The following is a 15,579-nucleotide window of genomic DNA, read 5'->3' as shown; positions in this document are numbered from 1 at the left end:
CTGGCCGCCGTATGCTTACAGCCTTACAACAGCTCGTGGCAGATGCTCAGCGCTGTAGCAGCACGTAAAGCCCGTCTTGCTCAAAATCAGGCACAAACGCCTCCACAGACGGCCGCAGTGCCACCACTCCCTCCCGGGCCAACCTCCCAACCTCCGTCCGATTTCAGGAAGAAGCCCTCCTCTCATCAAAAGCCTCCTTCGAAGCGGAAGCCCAGCGCACCAGCAGGAAATGCAACCAAGAAACGAAAGGGTCAAAATCGTAGATCCTCCCCTGAGCCTTCTGCGAGGTACTTCGTCCAGCCGGACGCGTTCGAAAACCAGGAAGACATCATAGTAGTCAACGATAGTGACAGCGAAACATCGGTCGCATCCCAGGACACGCCCTCGGAAGGCGAGGCCTCCCGTATCCCCCCTTCTTGTCTCAATCCTCGTCCCGCTAGTCGCAAACGTGCATGGTCTTCGAGTGTCCCCCTACAAGACTCTTCAGACGAAGAGGTAGAGGATGCGGACGAGGTTCTCATACTCGATGCTATCGATCCACCTCCAGACGAGTCTGTGCCTGTTGCCCCTGCTTTGCTATCGACGTTTCGACCTGTCCTTGATCACAATGTCTTCCGCCTTAGCCCCTCGGATCTGTCGGCCAACAAGCGTACTGCCCTTCTGCTCTCCGCAGGGGACACCGTGGCTTTGCTTGGGACCTATTCCATCACTGTTTTACGAGGCACAGTCGACCTCGGCGGAGTCTCCTTGAACGCTTCAACAACCTCATATCCAGTCTTCGCTCCTCGCTCTTCCCCGATCCCCATCATCCAATGTCGCCCCCACAAAGGTTCCTCTTCGGACCCTGCTTTTCTATCAACGCTGCCCAACCGTGTTGCCGCCGCTTCAAAGGACTACGATGCCGCGATTATCTTACAGGAATTGCATACAGGTATCGAGGGATTGGGGAGAATATGCAGAACCTTTGACGGGTTCTTTGCTCCATCACGATGGCATCGTGGACGGGTGACGTTTGACTTAGGACTTGATACGGTGTATTATGTACGTTGTCGAATGAATTTTACTCATCATGCCCTCTCAACTGTCCATGTGTACAGCTTACACAACAAACATCTGATGTTGTTCCGTTGGACATCCCTCCGTCATGGGATGCTGCAGTCAAAGCCATCCTTCCGACATCCGACCAGGGGACCGATGCTACTGCTGAGAAGAAGATGGTGTACATCATCAAGGGCGCGAAGAACACCGGGAAGAGTACGTTTGCAAGGCTCATACTCAATCGGCTGCTTTCCAGGTTAGCCATTATTACGACTATAAGGGTGTCATATTAAACATTCAGCAGATTCCAACGTGTTGCCTACCTGGAGTGCGATCTTGGTCAATCCGAATTCACACCGGGAGGCATGGTGAGCTTGAATGTAGTCGAGCAACCCGTCTTCGGTGAGTATTCAGAGCTATGCGCTTAGCAATCGCCTTATCCTCTTTTCAGGCCCACCCTTCTCTCATCCCAGCATCCCGTATGCGGCCCATTATATCGGTGCGACTTCACCACGAGCGACGCCTTCGCATTATCTCGAATCCATACACGCTCTAGTACAGCTTTTTAACCTCGAGATACAGAGCGCCGCTGCTGAGGAGCTCGGCTCCGACGATGGTCGCTTCAATTCTTCCATCCCGCTAGTCGTCAACACAATGGGATGGACGAAAGGCCTTGGTGCAGATCTCGCACGCAAAGTCCAAGAAATTGTGGAACCTTCCCACATTTTCTCTTTCGATGCATCAGTTGGTGAGGAGTGGGACACTACAGGACGCGTAGACACCCTGCTGAGCCCTAGCGAGCTCGGCGGACCGCACGTTCAGTCCGTGGAACCCGTCCAGCGCCCGTCGACCTTGACCCACTACACCGCTGCAGACCAGCGAAATCTCTCTATCCTGTCCTACTTCCACGCCGTACTCCCCAACTCTCCCTCTACATCACTTCTTACCTCTCCGGTTGCCGCATCGTGGAGCTCGACTCTCCCTCTATGTGCTCAGCCACCTTACGAACTAGACCCCCGTGTGGCTTTCGACCAGCTCTTCCTCACTGGCGCCGGGACAGAAGACGTTACTCCGTCCGAGGTGCACCGGGCCCTCAGGTGCTCCGTTGTTGGACTGGTCAGCTGTCAGCCAGGGACATTGGACAGCGACGCCCGCATTGATGCTGAAGACGACGCGCGGCCCTCTCCTTTCTATGAACAAGGTGTCCTGCCGCCTTCGCCCCACACATCGAAGTGCTTGGGCCTCGCCCTTGTTCGAGCGATCTCGCCTTCTCCATCCTCTCGCATCCATCTCCTTACACCCGTCCCTCCTCATCTCCTCGGTTCAGCACGAGTACTTGTTATGGGCGAGCTGCAACTTCCTGTATGGGGACTGCTAGACTATCGCACTCTCGACGATGGAGGCGACATTGCCGGGTATGATCGAGAAAAGGTGCCCTATCTTCGCTGGGGCAAGGGTGAGGGCGCGGGCGGGGAGCGACGTCGTGTGCGGAGGAATCTGATGAGGAGAGCTCAGATGTGAACGTGAGTGAACGTTGTCCCGTACGGAAGATCCTCTCACAAAGACTGGAATGCCAATCATATTATTAGGTGCTTGTGCGAAAAGTAAACCACTAGACGATGCGCACAATCGTAGATATTATGCAGTACCAGCGGCAGAGACCGAGAACGCCAAACACCTACTCGAAGACGACGGCTACATCAGGGCCTTTGGTATCGAGCCAATTCTTCCACATTTTGGCGTATGCCTTATCTCGCAATTCCCGTCTGAACGCCCTGCTGTCCGGAAGAAGACGCGAAATACGGTGGATCTCTCTGCGGTCACGACTGCTGTAGTACTTGATCTGCTCTGGGGCCTCCCGAATTGTAGGGTGCATCTTCTCCGCGATTCATCAGTATACCTCCCTCGACGCAAAATCGCTCCGTACTCACAGGTCCAGGAAATACCATACGATGCCACTTACAGTATGCCTTAGGATGCAGGTAAACCTCCGTCGCCTCCGGGTCATCCTCCTCCTTCTCCCGGTATATGGGCAAGAGTTTCGGGGTGAAGTACCTCACCACCGGTATGTTTTTTGCCGCCTCGCATCCATCCCAAGATTGGAATGCTTGACCGAGCCTCTTTGAAGCCTTCCAATACTCTTCCTCTTCCTCCTGGGTAGCGGACCGGTACCTGGTATACCCCGTTCCATGCGTACAGTCCCGGGTGTGGCCAAACCAAGAGCATATTCGGGTGATTAGCCCCAGGTTCATTGGGTTGTAATTGCCTAAGACCACCCCGCCGGGTAACGCGAATGGCCAGTTATACAACCATAGGCTGAGAAAGGCTCGGACGAGGCTGTGGACGGTCTGGACGGAATTATGAGACGGCTGATCCAGTGCCGCAACCACTCTGGCCATCAGCAGGCGACTCACTATCCACGCCTTCATATGCTGAAGTGTGACGGGTAATGGGAGATGCATCTTTGAGTGGCTGATATGGTTTCTGGAAGACTGGTTGTCTCAGGGGAGAATGTGAGGAAGATGACACTAGCCTCTTGCTCGTTGGCACATGCTCTGCTGTCCACACCTGGTCCAAGCGTAACTTCCCGCACTCATAAGTGCGTTGTTAGGGTTCCGCGGCAATGTACCCCTGGGAGCCACGATGAAATGAAAATAACGTGCTCTGTAGTGGGACAAATAACCTGGTAAGTAGCGGAGATGGTTCTACAGGCCGGCTCGGGGAGATGTCATGAAATGGCCTCACGAGCTCAGACTGTCTGCGATGCATTGATTCTGCAGCTGGACGACAAGACGGTGGTGGGTCTGCATGTGGAGACACGCTCAAAGTCTTGTGCAGCACTGCGACTGCGTGGGTTTCAATCTTGTATTTCTCACTGACCTAAGTTGTCGTTTCGAAGCCCAAACCTGAGGCTAAATCCCGGACAGGCCGAACAGCAGTTGGGAGAATCGAAACTGCATACGCGAACTTTGAGTTGTACGACTCATGCCCGACATTGAACGCAACTCGCCTGAGGATATCCAAGCGTACCACTGTCGATGCATGCATGATTGATTCGCTAGTTATATCCGTTGAAATCTGCGCAGACTCGGAGTTCTGGTCGAAGTGAGACTTATGTGGTCTGCAGGAATGTCTGCAGAAGAAGTATTTATGTATAGGCGGAGAAATGGAAGACAACGCCTGGATACGCAAGCGCCGTGATGGGCGGCTGTAGCTCTGAGTTGGTGCAAGTACAGGCATCAGGACTGCTTCTCCTCCTTGTACCTGCTTTCGTCGGACGTGGGCTCATCGCAAGCACGCCAGCTACGGCCTCCTGTCGAGTTCTCACTTCCTCTGGCTGCTGGTACCCGTAGTATTCGATCTTGGGTCTCTATCCCGTCAATTGTAGACCGTCTTTGCCAGCCAGGCCCAGATTTCTCCCCTGCCAGCACCGTCCCTTCGTTCTGTGAATTCTTAGTTGCTCAGCTCGCTACGTTTGCCTGACTTCCCTGTCGTTCCTTCGCTCTCCCTTTTTTATTTCGGTCTTGGCTCTCTACTAGCTTCGTGCCCCACCTGAACCTCCACTCCAGCCATGTCCGATGACTTGATCCAGCACCAGATGCACGTCGACCATACCTACCCTTCTGACGAGGAGCATTCCGTTCTCGAGGACGACTCCGACGGCGAGGATAGGGACCTTGACTACATGGACGACGACGATGGCTCGTCCTCCCTCTCCATCCCAAACGAGTCTATCGACTTCGACCTCGTCTATGCCCTCCACAGTTTTGCTGCAACCGTCGAAGGCCAGGCCAATGTAGTTAAAGGCGATTCCCTCTTCTTAATGGACGACAGCAACAGCTACTGGTGGCTTGTCCGCGTCCTCAAGACCCAAGAAGTCGGCTACATCCCTGCTGAGAACATCGAGACGCCCTTCGAGCGGTTGGCCAGGCTCAACAAGCACCGTAACGTCGACGTACGTATCCTTCATGCTTCAGTCTGCTCTATCTCCCTCTATTCTGCGCAGCGCCACGGGTCTTCCTCCAGTGATATCTAACCCGATAATTACAGCTTGCTTCTGCCACGCAAGCGGAGCTTCAAGAGTCTCGCGACCGCCTGTACTCTTCCCGCACAGGGTCAAACCAAGCGCACACCCCTTCCCCCATACCTGGCCGTCAGCCATCGCAAAACTCCAGGCGCATTCACTTCAAACACTCCTACGGCGTACACCGTTACGCCCCTGCCATCTGGAATGAGGACGAAGAAGAGGACGAGGATGCAGAGTGGGACGACGAAGACTACGAGGACGAGGACCCGGAGCTTGCAGAAGAATGGGAGGAGCGCGAGCGTGCCGCGCGCGGTGGTGAGCAGGGGGCCTCGCAACCAAGCGGCCCTGAGCCCGACGATGGGATGAGCTGGGAGGACGGGGCCGCCGAAGAGATGCAGCGCGAGCGCCAGCAGCCACAACAACCGCTTCCTCCAGCCCAGATACAGATCGACGACAAGTTGCGCCAGCAAGGAGGCCCGCCTCAGGGCGCCGTCCAGCCCCTCCGCACCCAAGCCGCACGCGACAAGCTCGTCATCATGCAGGATGAGGCCGCGCCCAGTTCCCCCTCCTCGCCGGGCAGGACCATGGACCCCGCACAAGCGACAGAGACACGCAAGTTGTCAGTGACGCCACCAGTCGCTCGTTCGGCGGAATACGAGCCTTCCGCTCAGGGTGGCCCGCTGCTCCCCAGCGCTATCATGCAGCAGCAGTCGGAGGAGCGCAAACGCACTCGCGAAGAGATCGAGGCTCTGGAGGAAGCTGCCCGCAAGAAGGTCAACCTCAACGCTGGTAGACCTGCGAACGGCGCGGCACAGGCTAAAGTCACATCCACGGTCACCGTCAGCGACTCCGGATCGACGGGCAAATCGAGCAGTGGCAAACTGCGTAAGGAGCGGGATCGCGGGAATGACACAACAGACGATGAGGGCGGAAAGGATAAGGACAAGAAGAAAAAGAGCGGTGGTGTGTTCGGAGGGCTCTTCGGGCGAAAGAAGGACAAGGATAAGGATAAGGGCAAAGACAAGTCCGATACGGGCAGCGCCGTCAGCGTCGAGTCGCTCACTCGCGAATCTGAAGAATCCGGTCGTTCGCGCTCGTCGCCGCTCACTTCTCCCGAGGCCTCCTCCCCCGTCACGACAAACGCGCGCCAGCAGCAACAGCAGGCTATGATCATGCAGCAGAAGAATTCCACCGACCCCAAGCGCCCATTGCAGTCTGTCTTGATCCCACCGCAGCCCGAGACTCAGTCTCCCCAAACGAGTCCTTCGCAAGAGAATCCAACGGGTCAGATTCAGCTCTCTCAGCATGTCTCGCAGCTCCGGCAGCGCGATCAACAGCAGCAGGCTCTCTATCAGCAGTATCTCAACCGCTCGCCAGCTACGCCTCCGGAGGCCCAGCCGTCCTATGGCCTCCAGTCTGCTTCCGCTGTCTTGCAAGGCTCAATGTCTTTCGCCTCGTCCACGAGTTCTACTTCCGGTCTCTCTGTAAGCGGCTCCCGTCCACGTCCGGGCTCCTTGGTCCTATCTCCGACTTCCATGGACGGACAAGGCGTCGGTCTACCCGACCTCAGCGTTGTCCGTGTGTTCGCGGGAGACCACCTCCAGACCGAGGCGACGTTCAAGACGGTGTTACTCAACAACTCCACGACGGCGTCGGACCTGGTCCGCCAAGCCATCCAGCGATTCCGTCTTCCTGCCGGAGAGGATGAGAAGGAGTACTACCTCACCATCAAGCAGGTGGAGGGCTCATCGGCGGTGCTCCGTCCCGAGGAGAAGCCACTTGGTGTCTTCGAGTCGCTCGTGGAGGCTGCTCTGGAGTTGCCGAAGGTCAAGCGTAGCAGCGTGGGTAGTATCAGCTCCGTCGCCAGCAATCTTTCGATGCATCCAGCGATCAAGAAGCTGTCGATGAACGACTTCACGGACGACTCTCAGGTCAAGTTCTACTTGAATCGCCGTAGTCGGGCCGACGATAGCATCGGTGACGAAGGCGACGACACGCTTCTTGCTGAGAGTGTTGATGGAGATAACGAGTCTACGCGTGGCCGAGGACATTTCCTTTCTGTGTCTACTTCTGGTGGGAACACGGTTCCTCCAGAGCGCTTCAGCTCGCCATCGTTCCGCTTCGGCTTGCAGCTCGTCATCTATCCTGACGACCTCCCAGACGACATGGTCTTTGATCCTCAAACCGAGGCGATTGTCTTTAAGAACACGCTCCGCAACCGTCCGCAGGCGAGCCAGGTCCCTTCGCCGGGCATCAGCCAGAACTTCCGCAAGAAGATCTTTGTTTTCCCCAAGAACATCACTGTCGCCGAGGTCATCGAACAGGGCTTGGACCGCTTTGGCATACCTGAAGGTGTCGTGGACGGCGGAGACGAGATCGAGGACAAGCAAACCAAGCGAAGGAGCTCTTCCCGCGTCCGATACGGTCTTGCCGTGGAGGTCAATGGCAAGGGTAAGTCACTCGCAAGCGGACAGCCTGTCTTGTACTAACAACATGATTAGAACGCGAACTAGCACCTTCGAGCAAAGTTATTGATGCTTTCCCGCGCCCGCCCGCTTACCGCCAAGTTGATCGTAGGTTCAGTGACAGCAAACGTCGATCCATCGACTCTGCGCAGTTGCTCTTGGGTTCGCTTGACGACGTCCGGCCTGACGACCCTATCTTCATCCTCCGTCGCGCCGTCGCCTATCGCAACTCCTCTGCTCGGCATCGCTCGTCGGCACCCCTTGACGAGCTCGCATTGCAACAACTTCGAGAGTCGGTGGCTAGCTCGAGCACAGCATCTGACACCACTGCCCATGAAGAGCCCAAGCGCCAGATGTCCAAGCAGGAGCTCATTGCAGCTCAGCGTGCGGCTACACGCGCCAATCAGCGCGCCATCCTTTCTGCGCAGGCGAACTCAGCGCGGGGTCTGGACGTCCTCCTGCCAAGCAATGCCATGATTCGAAGCTCTCGCTACGACGTTGACGATAGGATGCGTTACTCGTATGTTGAACCTGATGGCGAGACGTACGATATCAGCGACATTGTCGAGAAGGAATGGCGGAACGAGGTCGGACCTTCAGGCCACAAATCTTCTTCGTCCGGTGACAATCTCGATCTCCTGCACGGTGTCCTTGCCCATGGCAAGGATGGCTTAGGCGCGAAACTCGATCGGGTACTTAGCAAGATCAAGCATGAGAAGGAGACAGGGAGGGCACCGGTATCACAGGCCTCCTCCGACCAGGGCTTCGGCTCCGCGCGTAGCAGCACTGACTCGGCCTATCCTGCCTCGGAGACCGCACAGGAAGTGTCGTCTTCCCGGACAGCTACCCCCACTGCACGCGATGCTGCCAGGTCGAATTCCGCCGCTGCAACTAGCCAGCGTGTCGGATCCCCGGCCGTCTCCAGATTATCTAGCTACCGTACTGCCAGTCCGGGAGAGTCAGACATGTCCCGCGCACCCACTGCTACCCCGACCTCAGGCAGTCGCATCCGTGGATATCCTGCTCCGCACGAGCGGCAAGCATCCTTCGCATCTGCCGTCTCTGACTACCGAACTGCTACCCCATCCTCGCCACTCCCGCTGGGTGGCATGGCGGCGATTCCCGCTCGGAAGGACGATCGGCCCAAGCTCGTTCTCCCAAGAAATGACTTCGGTCTGAACGAGATGATGGCGGTCATTGAGATGCGCGCTTCGCTAAACAACAAGATACCCGAGCATCAGCCGCTGGATTCGGTCGAAGAGATGTTGTTTGGGAAGCCCATCGAACCGCACACTCTGCATCCCGATATCAGAGATGTCTATGCTAGCACATTCAAGCAGCTGGAGGAAATGGATCAGGTAAGGTCTTGGCCTGTCATGCACCATTCATATGGTCGCTTACGATTGCTCCGCAGACTCTGGATGAGCTTTTGCAACAAGCAATACACGTCCACTAAGCTGTTGACGGTATATTCATCGCTCTTTCGCATGTATCTTACATTCGCCACATTTGGTTAGTATTTATGTGGATTTCAGGACGATGTCACTCTGCCTGTAAGTTTGAAGTGAACTGGTCGATCCTACCCAAAGGTAACAAGCCTGGTAAAGTGATCGGAGGTTTGGTCTTCGCCACGAGTATGACCGACCATGCGTGGTCATGCCCTGTCAGAGGACGCGTCAGATGCGTTCCAGGCGGGCTCGTGGTGGCATGGACGAAAGTGAGTCAGCGGGACGTCGTTCTCTTCCGCAGAGGATCTTGCTTCGATGACTATCGAACGCAGGCAACTCCACGGAAGAGAAATTCCCCCCACAAGGAAGGGATGCCCCCGAAAGGGCGGTGCTCCGACCAGCGGAACACCGTTTGCTCTCCGAAGAGAGGATCTTTAGCCTCCATGTCTCCATCCACAGAGGGCCCACCGCTGGGCGCGTGCTGCAACTCCCCCGAAGGGAGGTCACAGACTTTGCCTACACGCACCGGACGTGTGGCTCCCGAGCACGGAGCAACGAAGCAACGAACGGCGAGGGCTTAGAGTTGGCGTACCCCACCGCCCATCACCCCGCACCCCACCACCAGCCGAGAGGAAGAGTTTGGAAGAAGGCCTAAAAGGCGGCGACTCCCCGTACCCTCGACCGCCCCCCTCGCTCCCGACCAGAGGCTGCCCGTACCGGAGAACGAGCCGAGAGAAGAGGTTGGTCGTACGCATCAGGGTTAGACCCAGTACCGCACACCGCGCCCGACCCTGCGACAAGTGCTCCGTTGGCCTCGAAGGTACGACGGATTGAAGAAGGATTGACGAGGCATGAAAGCCGGCGAGTCTCCGTACCACCGCCGCACCCTCCCCCGTCGCACCCCGTCCCTGGCCTGGAGATCTAGATGAAAATGAGGAAGTCAATCGCAACGAGTCCGAGTCTATGTCCGAGTCCGAGTCCATGTCCGAGTCCAAGTCCAAGTCCGAGCGCGGAGCGTCCAAGTCCGTGAACGAAACCGAAACCGAAACCAAACCCGAAACCGAGAACGAAACCATAACCAAAACCGAGAACGAAATAGAAACCACCGAAACCACCGAAACCGTCCAGTCCAAGAAACCAAGCCGAAACACGAAACACAACAACGTCCAGCCAAACACCCCCGACGCGGGAGACCAGGTTCACCGAGGCGATCAACTCCCTCCCCCAGCCTCACCAACGCCAACCTGTCGGCACTGTCGGTCTTGAGGGTCGAGGTTCGAGGTTCGAGGTTCGCAGCTTGAGGTCGAGTCGGTCGGCTTGCGTCGTAACGTAGTCGTGGTCCGTCGGGGAGATCTGCGGAGAGAAAATAGCAGTAACACGAATGCGATAGGCAGACGAAGCAAAACGAAATGCCCTAGTACGTGCGTCGTGCCCGCGATCGTCAGGTCCATGACTCCCTCCCACGAACAACGGCGCGACGTGTGTCGGGCATACCTCACGGGCACACGGGCCCGTGATCCTGGGTCCAGGGTCTTCGGCGCGCGCAGGCTGTCTTGATGGTCGTCCTATCTTGATGGTCGGTTGGGCTAGATGGGGGAAGGAAGGGGGGGAGGAGGATGACTGTGGGATGTACTGAACTTATGTCCTTTGTTGGTTGGGATCGAGGCTGGCTGGCTGGCTAGGCTGACATAGAGGCATTATTCGGTTCACGTACTTGTGCGGTTCGGTCCCAATAGCCCGACGATTTGATAGACCACATACATGGGATGTGATCTATGCGTGATTACAAGTGCTCGAGTGCGCCAGCGCATGCGGCACAACGTAAACTTCATATCTGTAAGGCTTGACGCGACAATAACTTAATTCCTGAGACCCGCAAGAAGACGCACTCGATTAGTCGCTGTCGCTATCGCTACTGCTACCGTCGCCCTTCTCCTCCTGATCGTCGTCCGTAGTGCTCTCGTCATCCTCGTCGTCCTCCCCGTCCTCCCCGTCCTGCGGCTGCGACTTCTTCACCGAGCCCCCGCGCATGAGCGCCATCTGGCCCGCGAGCGAGTCCTCCTCAGGGTCCGAGATGTCGTCCTCGTCGTTCGCGTCGTCCGCGTTGAGCACTGACGGGTCGTCGATCTTGAGCACGACGTCGCGCGACGCCTCGTCGCCGACAAAGGTATCGTTCAGGACGATGACCTTCCACGTGAAGAGGCCGACGTTTTGTGGTGCCTGGAACTGGATCTTGTACGCCCGGTAGTCGATGCCGCGCTGCGTGTCCGCGACGGGGACGTCGGTGACCTTGATCGGGGGCACAACGACCTTGTTCGACTTGACATCGGCAAGAACGATCCACCATGACGGCTTCCGGTTCTGCACGAAACCTAGCTCAGCCAAGATGCGCAATGAAGACGGGGCGTGATACTCACGGCGGGCCAATATGGTGTATGCGCGTATTGGCTGGCGTAGTCGCCGTTAGGGAGATCTTCCGCGTCCTTTTTGCTCAACAAGAACTCGTTGTCGCGCTTCTCATTCTCCTTATCCTGCTTAGGGATCGGCACTGGCTTGCCGTCCTTGTCGAGAGGATCCACACGGAGCTTGACGACCAAGTGCACGAACGAGCTGGGGGTTACGAAGCGCTCGCCAATAACCTTGAACGAAGCGTCGACAATCTCAGTTTGGCCAAGGCACTCCAGTGCCTTGTGGGCATTGACAAGCTCAGATGATTCAGACTTAGAAAGTGTTGACACGGCGTCGGAGAAGTCGGTAGACTCGGACTTTGAGAGAGCGGCAGCTTCGGACTGTTCGATACCGGGAAGCTGAGCAGCCTTGAGGTCCGCCTTGCTAGGAAGAAGGGCCTGAGTGATGTACGCGTGTAGACGCATGGCAGCAAGGGTAGGAAGAAGCCAGTTTCGGGACATGGTGATGTTCAGCATAGAGTTGAGGAGTGTGGGCGTCTGCAGAAGAAGTTCGGTTTGCTCTGAAGGCGAGGGCCATTAGCGTGATAATTGACCGCGGTCATGAATAGACGAACCTTTCTGCAGACTGGAATTGTGCACAGGCAACCGGAGAAGGTGCGCATACAAGAGGACGAACGCTCGCCTTCGGCTGTCGTGCGCACCGGGGACAGCCTCCGCTACTTTGACGAGCTCAGTCCACTGGGCTCCGAGCTGCTCCTTAATCTGCGTCTCGAGTTGATCGAGTTCGCCATCAGCCTTGGCGATCTTGACGCGGTGCTCGTATTCGAAAGCCTTCCCAAGAGAGGTAGTGACATCATCTATGCCAGACTCCTCTGTGAGGGTCTTGAAGAATGTGGCAGCGCTGCGGGCGTGAACGCCATCCTTTGTCTTTTCCATATTCCCGAACCACCAACGACCCTGCCAATATCCCACTTGAACGCACGCTCTCTACGCTGAACCGGAGGAACTTACAACAAGGGCAGGGAGTGCACCGCCGAAGATGATACCGTACGCGGCGAGGACCCAGATGTTGTCGCTCATCCATGAGGGAAGTGCAATGGCCGTGTTCACTTCCTGGCGACCGTCCGGATGGCCGTGGTTCAACCAATTCTGCCGGATTGTCTCGTCTGTCAACCTGCGATTGATGTCGGTCAGTGATTACAGGAGATGAAGGGGAGAGACGAACGCTTTGTAGGCTTTGGTGATCTCCACGAACTTGGCTTCGACCATCTCCATAGTCTCGTTCACGCCAAGCTTGACCTTGTCTGGGTGGCTGAAGAGAGCCTTAAGTATGAATTGGCAGTTGGTGAGGCATTAAGACACACAATTTGCGAGAGAGCTTCTTGTAGTGGGATTTGATATCCTTGACGGTCGCGCTCTGAGGACATGCGCATATGAGCACGCCGGAGAGGGTGGTTCGAGGTAGATGACGACTCACAGTGCTGATGCCAAGAATCTCAAAGGGATCGTATATTTTGGAGGTGTTCTCAGCTGTCAAGATCTTGTAGGCGAAGAAGGCGGTGATTGACCAGCCGGCCAATATGATGAAAGTTCTAACGGAGGCATTAAGCATTCCACATGAAGCGAACATTCAAGTAGGGTCCTGTAGCGATAGACACCTTCTCCTTAGCTTGGGCGAGAGGAGGGAGCCGCGCTCGCGCTTGCGAATACGTTCGCGCTGGGCAATGCAATGCTGGCATTGGCAACCAGAGAGTGAAGGAGATTCTGAAGCAAGGGTTGAGCGGATGAAGCGGCAATCAGGTGGACAGACGCATACTAGTCGATGAGATGGCAGCGAGGGTGTATGGGACGAGGAAAACGGAAAGGAAGCTGAAGACAAAGTACGAGACCATGTTGCCGGTCTCGTCATAGTTGTGTTTGGCCATCTTGGCCGGCTGGACGTGGTATCGGGCTCAAAGTGTGCTAGAGTACAGAGAGAGCAAGCGCGAGGTCGCGAGGGGGAGAAGGGGGCGAACACGTCGAGGCGGGAGACGAGAGACGGAGACGGAGAATGCGAGTGCTACTCGGTGGACGTGTCATGGCATCTGCTGGCGCACGTGAGCCGACGCTTCACCGAGCGCCATCCTCGAGCTCCAGTCTTGCTGCACGCGTCCATCCACCCGCCATGCGCGTAAAAGTCGAGAGCGTCGCGCCGCTCCCCCATCTCAAGGCCTGGTTCACTCTCAACGCCATCCCCACCGTTCACGACCTCAAAACTGCCCTCTGTATCGATCTTCTCCCCTTCCGTGACGCCGCCGTGCACGCCCAACAGCTCACACTTCTTCTCGACGACTTCGAGCTTCTCGACTCCAGCCCAATTGATGTCGTCCGCGATGGCGACCTCATAGTGTGCGTCTGCTTACTCTTTCTGTCGCCCCTCCCCCAACGAAGGCTCTCATAATAGCCATCCGTCTTCTCCGTAGTATCAAGAAAGCTCCCGCTCCTGCTGCCCATAAGCGTAAAGCAGCGGCACAAGGTGAGCGTCTTCCCCTGCCAATGCATCGCATCCCTTGACCTCTTCAAGACGCAAACAGTCCTGCAAGAAAGCGGTCCAAGACAAACGACGGCAGAGCGCTCTCCAAGCCTCCTGCAGTTCCCCCCAGTCGTGCCCGTCCGAAGCGACACACGCCGCCCGCATCCTCCTCAGAGTCCAGCTCAGAATCGGGTACCGATTCGTCCGGCTCAGAGTCGAGTTCTTCCGACTCCGATTCTTCGTCCGACTCCGAGTCAGACTCTTCGACCTCTTCCGATTCCTCTTCGTCGTCCACAAGCTCAAGCGCACCCTCTGTACACCTGCCTCGCCGCAGATCTTCCACACGCACCGCAAATGGTGTCCAAACTGGCCCGAAGGAGCAAGTGACCGCCCCCAAGCCGTAAGTCACCTCCCATACTCAAGTACACATCGCCTGCGAGGCACTAATCCGTATCAAAGCGCTCCCGGTACACCTCCCGTTCCGCCCGGACAAGGAAAGCCTTCCACCCACAGCCGCAATCTCCGTCGCCGCCGCAAGAAGCTGTATGAACGCATCGCCCTAACAGCCGAGCCTGCCAGCGTGAACGAGATCCCCCTCGGCACACGCGCTCGCACGCTTGAGCCCCCCGCGACCGCTATATCTACGCCCTCCGAGGAACCAGAGTCTCAGCAGTCCAAACCTGCAAAAAGCAAAGGCAAAGGGAAAGCTCGAGAGGGGAGCGGCGACGCCGAGCCGCCAACCTTCATGATGGCGTCCTTGTCGAACAAGAACAAGCGGCGCGGGTTCAAAGACGCACTCATCCGAGGCGTCCCCGCCAAGATCACGTTCACCGATGGTGTATCAGTCCCTAGCACGTCCAGCGCAGGACAGGTGGACGCGGCCGCGATGCAAGTGGACGCCGATGCGGACGCGCTCGTCGTCGCAGCTTCTCTGCAGGCCCAGGAAACCCCTCGGCGCACGCAGCAACCGCGCCTCGTCCCTCCGTCCGAGAAGCAGGAGCGCGGGCTGCTGCCCCCGAACATGTTCGTCACGAGCATCGACGTCGAGGAGGGCATGTGGCTCTCGAGACGGAAGAACAAGAAGAAGAAGCAAAAACAGCCGATAGAGGAGCCTTGGGACCAGGAAGCAGATGCGACGTTCGCGGAAGGTCTGCCGTATGACGACGAGTGTGCCCAAGCCGCTTACCCCGCCAGCAACAACGCCAATGGTGCTGGGACGAATTCGGACAGCGGAGAGGCTACGGAACGTGCTGTCGTGGCCGCTCGCTGGGATTCTCTCCGGAAAATCACCGACAAGTCTCAGGTGTCTGTGGGGGCGACGGTTGCGTGGAAGGTATGCCAAACGTCGGCCAGAACTCCGCTGCTGGCACTCATCGTACTGTCTACAGGCATTGGGAATCAACTCTGCCACTCTCACGCCGGAGATGCTGCTGCATATCGCACGTGTCCTCCAGTGCGGTGATCAGCTCATCGTTCAGCCAATCACCGAAGCTGGCACAGGTGGGGTATCGTTCGGCGGCGTGGTCGTCGAAGAGGAAGGTGGAGCAACGGAGGAAACCTTCGAGTGGGCAGATGTCTTTCAGGGCGATTGGCGGCTGGTGGTATCCCACTGAGCTCTCGGACATCTGCTGTATCTCATCCTTACTACCCATCTACACACGAAGGCATACTCCACGGCTAC

At 57.0% G+C, this 15,579-nt stretch overlaps 4 protein-coding genes across 4 annotated transcripts; 3 read left to right on the top strand and 1 right to left on the bottom strand.

Moving 5' to 3' along the window:
• The first annotated feature begins 23 nt into the window (after positions 1–23).
• Positions 24–2,926, top strand: DICSQDRAFT_103732 (uncharacterized protein). Its single transcript, XM_007364427.1, has 5 exons — positions 24–1,041; positions 1,098–1,294; positions 1,343–1,440; positions 1,490–2,561; positions 2,628–2,926. The coding sequence occupies exons 1-4, from the start codon at positions 43–45 to the stop codon at positions 2,557–2,559; spliced, it is 2,364 nt and encodes a 787-aa protein (XP_007364489.1). The 5' UTR covers positions 24–42; the 3' UTR covers positions 2,560–2,561; positions 2,628–2,926.
• A 1,683-nt stretch (positions 2,927–4,609) lies between these two features.
• Positions 4,610–9,047, top strand: DICSQDRAFT_57073 (uncharacterized protein; the record flags this gene model as incomplete). The annotated part of the gene is made up of 3 exons (XM_007364426.1): positions 4,610–4,993; positions 5,089–7,516; positions 7,567–9,047. 3 exons carry the CDS (start codon positions 4,610–4,612, stop codon positions 9,045–9,047), a joined length of 4,293 nt encoding a protein of 1,430 aa, XP_007364488.1.
• Positions 9,048–10,871: 1,824 nt separating this feature from the next.
• Positions 10,872–13,311, bottom strand: DICSQDRAFT_146113 (translocation protein sec63; the record flags this gene model as incomplete). The annotated part of the gene is made up of 9 exons (XM_007364425.1): positions 10,872–11,339; positions 11,396–11,946; positions 12,001–12,343; positions 12,398–12,560; positions 12,612–12,698; positions 12,751–12,803; positions 12,864–12,978; positions 13,045–13,150; positions 13,203–13,311. The coding sequence occupies 9 exons, from the start codon at positions 13,309–13,311 to the stop codon at positions 10,872–10,874; spliced, it is 1,995 nt and encodes a 664-aa protein (XP_007364487.1).
• Positions 13,312–13,550: 239 nt separating this feature from the next.
• DICSQDRAFT_56957 (uncharacterized protein) lies at positions 13,551–15,511 on the top strand (the record flags this gene model as incomplete). Its single annotated transcript, XM_007364424.1, has 5 exons — positions 13,551–13,774; positions 13,849–13,907; positions 13,950–14,298; positions 14,358–15,231; positions 15,287–15,511. 5 exons carry the CDS (start codon positions 13,551–13,553, stop codon positions 15,509–15,511), a joined length of 1,731 nt encoding a protein of 576 aa, XP_007364486.1.
• Between the last annotated feature and the right edge of the window lie 68 nt (positions 15,512–15,579).

This window comes from Dichomitus squalens (assembly GCF_000275845.1).
Source record: "Dichomitus squalens LYAD-421 SS1 unplaced genomic scaffold DICSQscaffold_8, whole genome shotgun sequence".
Lineage (NCBI taxonomy): Eukaryota > Fungi > Basidiomycota > Agaricomycetes > Polyporales > Polyporaceae > Dichomitus > Dichomitus squalens.
This window is presented reverse-complemented; position numbering and strand designations above follow the sequence as displayed.